Source organism: Mus pahari, chromosome 23 (assembly GCF_900095145.1).
Source record: "Mus pahari chromosome 23, PAHARI_EIJ_v1.1, whole genome shotgun sequence".
NCBI classification, from domain to species: domain Eukaryota; kingdom Metazoa; phylum Chordata; class Mammalia; order Rodentia; family Muridae; genus Mus; species Mus pahari.
The window spans coordinates 17,696,882-17,705,944 of record NC_034612.1 but is presented as its reverse complement, the minus strand read 5'-3'; the positions used below and the strand labels follow the sequence as shown (position 1 = coordinate 17,705,944).

Here is a 9,063-nt window from a genome sequence, read left to right as displayed (position 1 = left end):
CAGTCGGGTGCTCTTACCCGCTGAGCCATCTCACCAGCCCGAACTCTTTACTTAGTAGAGAATTACCATAAGCTTTTGATCCTTAGGCTCCGGCATTCAAAGTGCTGATCAGATCGCAGACGTGTACCACCATACCTGTTATGCACAATGCTGGGGATGGTCCCCAAGGCCTAATGTCTGCTAAGCAAGCATTCTACCAACTGAGCCACAAGCACTCTACCAACTTAGCCACAAGCACCCTACTAACTAAGCCACAAGTACTCTGAGCTACAAGCACTCTACCAACTGAGCCACAAGTACTCTGAGCTACAAGCACTCTACCAACTGAGCCACAGCACCCTGAGCCACAAGCATTCTACCAACTGAGCCACAGCACCCTGAGCCACAAGCATTCTACCAACTAAGCCACAAGTACTCTGAGCCACAAGCATTCTACCAACTGAGCCACAGCACACTGAGCCACAAGCACTCTACCAACTAAGCCACAAGTACTGAGCTACAAGCACTCTACCACCTGAGCCACAGCACTCTACCAGATGAGCCATAAGCACTCTACCAACAGCCCCCATTGCTTCTAAAACGCATGAGACACAGACTCAGTCCCTCTTACCTGCCATCCTACAGCTAACACTACCTTCATTTTATGGCTGTTCTTGGCCTTTTGTGACAAAAAAAAAAAAAAAACTTGCCCCTATTTCCAGCCTCATGCCCAACCCTGACTCCAGCATATTAGCTGCCTTGGCTTACGCTGTGATGCCCTGATTCATGACCACCAGTCCTCACCAAGCCAATTAAAGGACTCGGAATCACTAAGTTCTAATTACTCAGCCTCATAGAAACTTTAGTGATTTGTTCTTCAAGATAGGGTTCCTCTGTGTAGCCCTGGCGGTCCTGGAACTCATTCTGTATTCCAGGCTGGCCTCAAATTCAGAGAACCACCTCCCTCTGCTGCCCAAGTGCTATGATTAAAGGTGTATCCTACTGTGCCTGACTATATATATGTATGTATATATATATATATGTATATATATATATATATATATATTTTTTTTTAAAATTATGTGTACTTGTGTACTTGTATATGTCTATGTGGGAATGGTATGTGAGGCCAGAAGGAGGTGTTGGGTTCCCAGGATCTGGCTTACAAGTGGCTATGAGACTCTAGACGTAGCTGCTGCAAAAACTGTGTGCTTTTAATCTTTGAGCCTTTTTTTTCCCCTCTATACCTGAACTCCTCTTTTTAACATGGGTGGTGGGATTTGAACTCAGGTCCATACGCTTTGGCAACAAGCACTCTTATTCCCTGAGCTATCTTCCCAGACCTGGAGATGGGATGTTTGTCTAGGAACTTCAGCTCCCATGCTGCAAGCAGAGAGTTTCTTTATGGCCAGTTTCAAAAGAATGGGGGTAGAATTTTCAGGTTTTATGGTTGTTTTCTGGGAAAGAGGGCTCGGATTTCTATGACTACTTTGGGGAAGAGAAATCCTTTCAGTGTTTTGTTGTTGTCCCTTGCTTGCTCTATGTAAGAAAGGGTTGGAGAGATGGCTTAGTGGTTAAGAGCACTGACTGCTCTTCCAGAAGACCTGGGTTCGATCCCCAGCACCCACATGGCAGCTCACAACTGTCTGTGACTCCAAGATCTGACACCCACACCCAGACATACTTGCAGGCAAAACACCAATGCACATAAAAAAAATAATAAAAATAATAATGATTTAAAAAAAGGAAGGGAGCCGGGCATGGTGGCGCACACCTTTAATCCCAGCACTTGGGAGGCAGAGGCGGACGGATTTCTGAGTTTGAGGCCAGCCTGGTCTACAAAGTGAGTTCCAGGACAGCCAGGGCTACACAGAGAAACCCTGTCTCAAAAAAACAAAAAAAAAAAAAAAAAAAAGGAAGGGAACAGGAGGTGGGAGTATAAGGAGGAGGTCAACTTCAGACTTTGACATCACCCAATAAATATTCTGTAGGGATCATTTACAGCCAATCACTGTTCTGTTGAGTCTACAACTTTATTCCAAGGTGATGTGAGCTTTTTTAAGCCCACCAAGGCCTTCCTAACCACATACACTCCCCCTAGGAATGGCACATATCCTCCAAGCCCTCTTCCCCCATTGGGAGGGGCATACAAACATCCGGGTTGGCGATCGATTCTACTTTGCACGTAGAATACATTTGGGCATATTTTCTACTATTTCATTCATCCATGATCAAGTCATTCTGGAGCATCTTGGACCTGTCCCACCCACGCAGTCGAATGTTAGCTTGAGGTGCTTAATGTTTAAATGGTAATTGTAAATACAATCTCTTCCTCTTGCCACGTGCACAAGACAGCTGGATGACTGTCTCGCCAACCTTCTGTGTCTGGAACAGCTTACATTCACACTGGCCTCAGGACCTGTGCTCTTGTTAGTTACCTCTTCCAGACCTGTGGGTGCTTCCCCTCTGGTCTTAGCTTTACATGCTCCTTCTGCGGAGAGCCCAGCCTGGACCTTATCACGTGACGGAGCCCCTCCAACGCAAAGGTTATATTGCTTTGGTTTTTGCTTTGGTTGGATCTCAAGTAGCTGGAAGCTGACAGTAGCAGAGGATGTCCTTGAACTTCTGATCGTCCGGCCTTCATCCCCCACAAAGGCTGGGGTTATGGGCGGTGGCGTGTGCAACCGCACCTCCTGGGTTTATGCACTGCTGGGAACGGAACCCGGGGATTCACCTATGCTTGCTTGGCAAACACTCTATCAAGTTGGCCACACCCCAGGAAGGTTTTATTTGTTCCATAGTCCCAATCACTCTCACCCTGGAATGATTTACCCCTGTGTTTACTCTCCTTGTAAATGACTTGCACTTTTCTACTGCAAAGAGCTCAGCCCACAGAGAGCCCAAAGAGTGACTGAATTAGAGGGAAGGGAAACTCACACAATCACACTATCACTGCTCCGGGGAACTTCAGGTAACCATCTGCCCTCCTTTGGTTGTTCACTGTGATCTTGAGAGGAAATGTAACATTTTTTTTAGCTTGAAGCCTCAACGGCTTTTTCCCATGATGAGGAAACAGACCAACTGAGGGGGAAGCCATTGGGAAACGTCTTGAAGCAAGTGCAGGGGAGGGAGGGGGGGGGGCGGGAAGCGAGCAAAGTAAGCACGGGGCACATAAGCATCTGCTTTTCCAAAGATTCAGACCAGCCCGGCTTAATCCAGGCAACCAGATGGCCAGAGGTGAATGGACCCGCCTTCCCTGCCTTGTCCTGGCTCCAGGCTTCCGTCCCAGGTAAACATACAAAGCAAAAAAGGCCTAATAAAATAAGCTGAGCTTTCAGAAGGGAACCAGGTAGGAAGTGCGGGCGCGGGGGAGGGGGTGGCAGCAGCCACGGAACTCGGACCCTGAATCTCCGCACGAGCTAGAGCATCCGATGCACCGGGAGTCTTTGCCTCTTTCCAGCCACGTGGGTCCCCGCTTCTCATCCCAGGCCACTCTGCCCAAAGCCCAAGTCTGCAGCGAGGCCTTTGCTGAGCCTCTGGTTCCCCACCACCACCACCCCGCGTCCCAGCGCTGGCCCAGGCGGCCTCTTTGCGGCGTCCTAGGGCACTCACAATAGCCAGACAGAGCAGCAGGCAGCTGGGATCAGAGCTGCAGCCCCTCGCGCCGGCACCTGCGCCCACGACCCGGCCGTTTGTGCACGCGCAGCTCCGGCGCCCGGCCCAGCCCGGCATCCCCAGGCGAGGGATGCTCAGGTCCCCGCAACATACCGTAGGCGCCCAGCCGTGATCGCGTTGCCAGTGTGAGGCCTCAGTACTGCCAGGAACAGGAGCCGCATGTCGCTACCGCCAAGAACTGGGCTACCAGGCCCAGGTGGCGGCGGGGTAGGGGCGGATTCAGTCCCGCCTGCTGTTCCAAGGCAGAGCCCGTAGGTTAAGGAATAGGGAGGGGAAGGGGGGGAGGGGAGGGAGGGGGAGGGCAGAGGAGGGGACACGAAGGGAAGGAAAGGGAAAAGGGAGAGCTGGGGGCCTAGGGGACCTGAGGAGACTAGCGGGTGGGGGTGGGGGGGTCACGAGACCAGGTGTCAGGCAGCCACGAGCTCAGAAAGATGGGGGGTGGGGGGAGAGTGTCCACTGTACAGGCACCAAGAACATAGGTTGTCCCGTGTCTCCCCTCATTATGATTGAGTTGGGCTCCTACATCTAACACAGTGGCTGATGTAGAGACTGCTCCCCCAGAGACTAGGACCAGGTGAGGTGTAGGTACAAGACCACACATGGAGAGGTGACTTGAGCTTCACTCTGCATTGAGAGGACCCTAGACCCTAAGGATGCCCTGGACTCTATGCAGGCAGTCTGTCCTTCCTTAAACCCTGGCATCCCCGAACTAAGTTCTGTGAACTTTCAGAGAAATAGAATGGAGAACCAAAATAGAGAAGGTTGTTAACGGAGCTGGGTTCAGGGGTGCGGGTTTGCAGTTCCAGGAATACAGAGACTGAGGCAGGAGAATTGCAGTAAGTTGAAGTCCAGCCACAAGATTCTGAGGAAGGGAGGGAAAGGGAGGGCACCCATCAGCCCAGGATTTCTTGCTTGCTAAACTCTTATTCCAGGCGTTGAGCCACATCCGCAGCCTCAGGCAGTTTTCGAGGACTGTGGTGTAAGGCTAGGAAGTCAGGTTTGTGCAGAGCCCAGGGCTCAAAGCCTCATGCACTAAATACACCTCAGCAGGAAGGGTGGGAAGAGACAGTCTTGTGACGATGTGACATTTTGGGTGAATTCATGGCGTTTTACAAAGACGTGTGCAGTATTTAAAGCCCATCAATATTATAGAACCAATATTCCAGGCATAGCCCCTGAAATTAATCTCTTCCCATCCTTGAAAACCCCCTAACAGCTTCGAAGAAGAAAGAGTAGGTGCCTGGGTCCCTTGAGTAGCCTCCTCCCAGTCCAGCTTCTCAACACACTGGCCTCTGATTGTCAATGGGCAAAGCCTGCTCTGCAGGGGGACACTGGACCCACTATCCTACCCATTCACAGGGAGGAAGCAAGGGAAGGTTTGTTTGTTCGTTTGTTTGTTTGATCATAGAATCACCTGATCCTTCCCTCTCTCCACAGTAAAGACTAAGAGGACTTGCTTTCTCTTTCGTTTCTTTTTTTTTTTTTTTTAAGTTTTAGTGTGTGTGTGTGTGTGTGTGTGTGTGTGTGTTTAGGTGCCTGTGAAGGCCAGAAGAGGTTATTGGGTCCTATAGAGCTGGAGTGGTTGTGAGCTGTCTGATGTGGGTTCTAGGATTCAAACACAGATCCTCAGCAGGAACAGCAGCACCCTTCTGCTCCAGCCTCCCAGAATTTATCTTTGATCTGGAGATGTCTTCCCAGTGTCTTTTGTCTGCCATAGCTCAACCCACACATTCACATTCCTAAAGGAAGGAAGGAAGGGAGGGAGGGAGGGAGGGAGGGAGGGAGGGAGGAAGGAAGGAAGGAAGGAAGGAGGAAAATTGATGCCCTCAGAATAGCTCATCTCCTTTTTCAGGCATGCTTCTGGAAATTCAGGGGACCCTTGATGGTGTTCTCTTAATGACGTAATGAGTGCTTTGAGGTTGCAAGGAAGCTGGCCAAAGGCTGAGTGTGTGGTGCGCACTGTCACCCTCGGCAAAGCTTGGTTATCAGAAGGAAAATGGGAGGGGAGGTCTGAGGTCACCTCTGCGATCATAATCTGTCTATAGAGGTACAGAAGAAAATGTATAATGATCTCAGTTGGTGCAAGCTACGTATGGTGACACACACTTATAAACCCACCTGTTGGGTCAAGACACTAAAGCAGGAGAGTAGAAAGTTCAAGGCCAGCATAGGTAACTTGCCTAGACTCTTGTCGTTTTGAGTTTGGTTTGGTTGAGACAGGATATCACTATGTAGGACTTCTGTCATGAAACTCACTGTATAGACCACCAGGCTGGCTTCAAACTCAGAGATCTGCCTGCCTCTGCCTCCCCAGTGCTGGGATTAAAGACATGGATTTTTGTTTTGTTTTGTTGTTTTGGTTGGTTGGTTTGATTTTGGTCTTTTGAGAAACAAGGTCTTGGCCATCCTGGAACTCAACTCTGTAGTCCAGACTCAGAGATCAACAACCTCTTGAGTGCTAGAATTAAAGGTGCTCGCCAGCACCATCCCACCCCTATCAAAGGTATGTTTTAAAAGTAGGATTGAAGCTGGTAGAATGGTGCATGCCTTTAGTCCTGGCATTTTGGAGTCAGAGGCAGTGAGAACTCTTGAGCACAAGGCCAGTCTAGTCTACAAAGTGAGTTCTAGGCCAACCAGGAATACATAGGAAGACCCTGTCTCAGAAATCAAACCAAAATACACAAACCAAAAACCTAAGTCCTTTCTACCCCTAGGCAGAAGAACCCTATTCTTTAGGGTTCTAAAGAATAAAGCTTAAGAGTTAGAGTGCACTTGGGAGGCAGAGGCAGGCAGATTTCTGAGTTCAAGTCTAGCCTGGTCTACAGAGTGAGTTTCAGGACAGCCAGGGTTACATAGAGAAACCCTGTCTTGAAAAAAAAAAACAAAAAGATGTTTAAGTTTAGTCTTCACTGTAGCCAATACACTGTAAGTGGGTTGGCTAGGCTTGAGTTCACATTGGATGTTCCTGGAATAAAGGTGTCCCATCAAGTAGGAGAGGCTGACGTAGCTTTTGGGGCCCACAGCTTGGTCAGGCCCAGGGCTTCCGTTAATTCATTGGTAAAGTAAGAAAAGCCATAAGCAGTATCATGGCCAATGAGCTCATTTTTCACGGGGCCTCATATGATCATCTTAAGTAGGTAATAGAGAAGGGCCCGGGGGCAAATACGTTACGGTAGGAACTGTAGAAATTATTGTGGGGGAGGGGAGGCTGCTGATACTACTCTAGCTGCTTCTAATATAAGGCTCTTCAAATGTACGCGAAGGGGGAAAAAATCTGTTTTCTCTTCGATCATAATGTTTGCTCAGGTCATTTCCTAGCTCCTAGCACTGGGGAGAACACAACGTTTTCTCATCAATCCAGAAAAGATGATAGACTATTGTAAGGAGAACTCTGAGAGTCTGCTGCCTTCAGACGTGGCTCTTGTCAAAAATCAACACTTGTAGCCGGGCGTGGTGGCGCATGGAGGCGGAGGCAGGCAGATTTCTGAGTTCAAGGCCAGCCTGGTCTACAGAGTGAGTTCCAGGACAGTCAGGGCTGCACAGAGAAACCCTGTCTCAAAAAAAAAACAACCAACCAACCAACCAACCAAAAAATCAACACTTGTTTGTGTGTGTGTGTGTGTGTGTGTGTGTGTGTGTGTGTTTCTTTTGTGCTCGTTATGGGCCAGGCAGCCACATGTCTGTTGATATCAAGAACTTTGAGCTTTTCTGTCATTATTCCTCCCCGAGATTCTGCAGGCTTGCAGGCTGTGGGTCGTTGTGTGTGAGTGCATGTATGAGTGTGCAGTAGTGGGTGACAGAAAAGGAGAGAGAGAGAGGGAGGGGGGGAGGGAGAGAGGGAAAGGGAGAGGGAGAGAGAGAGAGAGAGAGAGAGAGAGAGAGAGAGAGAGAGAGAGAGAGAGAGAGAGAGAGAGAGAGAGAGAGAGAGAGAGAGAGAGAGAGAGAGAGAGAGAGAGAGAGAGAGAGAGAGAGAGAGAATGAATAAGGGAGGGGAAAAAGCAGAAGAGTGGAGGGTGGTAGATATTTGTGAACACGTTCACCTCCTTCTTGCAGGAGTCAAAAATCACATACAATCCCATTGCCCTAAGAAAACCACTGTTGTGGATGTGAAAGGTCCTGCTGCACGGGCTGGTGGTTTAGAACCTTTGATCCTCAGCTGGTGGCACTGTTGCTGGTTTTGAAAGATTGGGGAACGTTTAGGAAGTGGAGCCTCTATGGAGGAAGTGGGCTGAGGAGGGGTGGGGGTCGGGGTTCGGTGGGCCTTGAGTTTTATAACCTGATCCTATTTCCTCTCATACTGTGCTTCCTGACAGACTGTCCAGGGAGCAGCAGGCTCCCACCACCATCCCTCCTCCCCTGCCATACACCTTCTTGGTCATAATGGGTTACTCCTTCCTTCGTGTGTTTGAGTTTTCCGGATCTTAGACCATGTTCACAGCAATCCTCCTGTTCACAGGGTGATGACTGCGTGGACCTTGTTTCAGGCTCTGGACTATGCTCCGTACCCCCACCCCCACCCCACCCCCCCAGAGCCCTCAGCTGCAGGCTCTACTCCTTGTATCCTCTGCACAGGAATCTAAGAATCAGGACGCCCTGAAGCCTTCCGCTTGCACATCCGGTCAACTTATATACTTGTTTCTTTGACTTCTCTATAAAAAATATGTATTTGTGTAAGTATTTTGTAGACAGGGTTTCATGGCTGGCTTCAAGCTCAGTGCACTAGTTAGTTTTTTTTGTTTGTGTGTTTGTTTGTTTTTATAGACCAGGCTGGCCTCAAACTCAGAAATCTGCCTGCCTCTGCCTCCCAAGTGCTGGGATTAAAGGCATGCGCCACCACTGCCCAGCAGTTTTGGATTTTCAAGACAGCGTCTCTGTCTCTGGGTAGCCTGGGCTTTCTAGAACTCTGTAGACCAGGCTGGCCTCAAACTAACAGAGATCAGCCCACCACCTGACCTTTGTCAGTGTTTTAAAACAGTACTAGATAGCAAATGTCTTAGTTTCTGTTTCTGTTGCTGTGATTTGACACCATAACCAAAAGCAAGTTGGGGAGGAAAGGGTTTATGTGGCTTACACTTCCACATAGTAGCCCTTCGTGGAAAGAAGCCAGGAAAGAAATTCAAACAGGGCAGGACCCTGGAGGCAGGAGCTGGTGAAGAAGCCATGGAGGGATGCTGCTTACTGGCTTGCTCCTCAAGGTTTGCCCAGCCTTCTTATAAAACCTAGGTCCAACCAAAAACAAAACAAAACAAAACAAAAGAAAACCTCAGCTGGGCGTGGTGGCGCACGCCTTTAATGCCAGCACTTGGGAGACAGAGGCAGGTGGATTCCTGAGTTTGAGGCCAGCCTGGTCTACAGAGTGAGTTCCAGGACAGCCAGGGCTACACAGAGAAACCCTGTCTCAAAAAAAAA

At 49.2% G+C, this 9,063-nt stretch overlaps 1 protein-coding gene and 1 long non-coding RNA gene across 3 annotated transcripts in view; one reads left to right on the top strand and one right to left on the bottom strand.

Moving 5' to 3' along the window:
* Glt1d1 (glycosyltransferase 1 domain containing 1) overlaps nt 1–3,926 on the bottom strand; it is a 73,581-nt gene extending 69,655 nt beyond the window's left edge. For both annotated transcript variants that reach the window (XM_029533656.1, XM_021187139.2), the window contains exon 1: nt 3,748–3,926. In XM_029533656.1, the coding sequence (XP_029389516.1) occupies nt 3,748–3,815 (68 nt within the window). In that variant the 5' untranslated portion in view covers nt 3,816–3,926. The remainder of the gene's footprint in view (nt 1–3,747) is intronic.
* LOC115063060 overlaps nt 2,901–9,063 on the top strand; it is an 11,759-nt gene continuing 5,596 nt past the window's right edge. The window contains exons 1-2 of the long non-coding RNA XR_003842939.1: nt 2,901–2,950; nt 3,173–3,268. This is a non-coding gene — a long non-coding RNA (uncharacterized LOC115063060). The remainder of the gene's footprint in view (nt 2,951–3,172; nt 3,269–9,063) is intronic.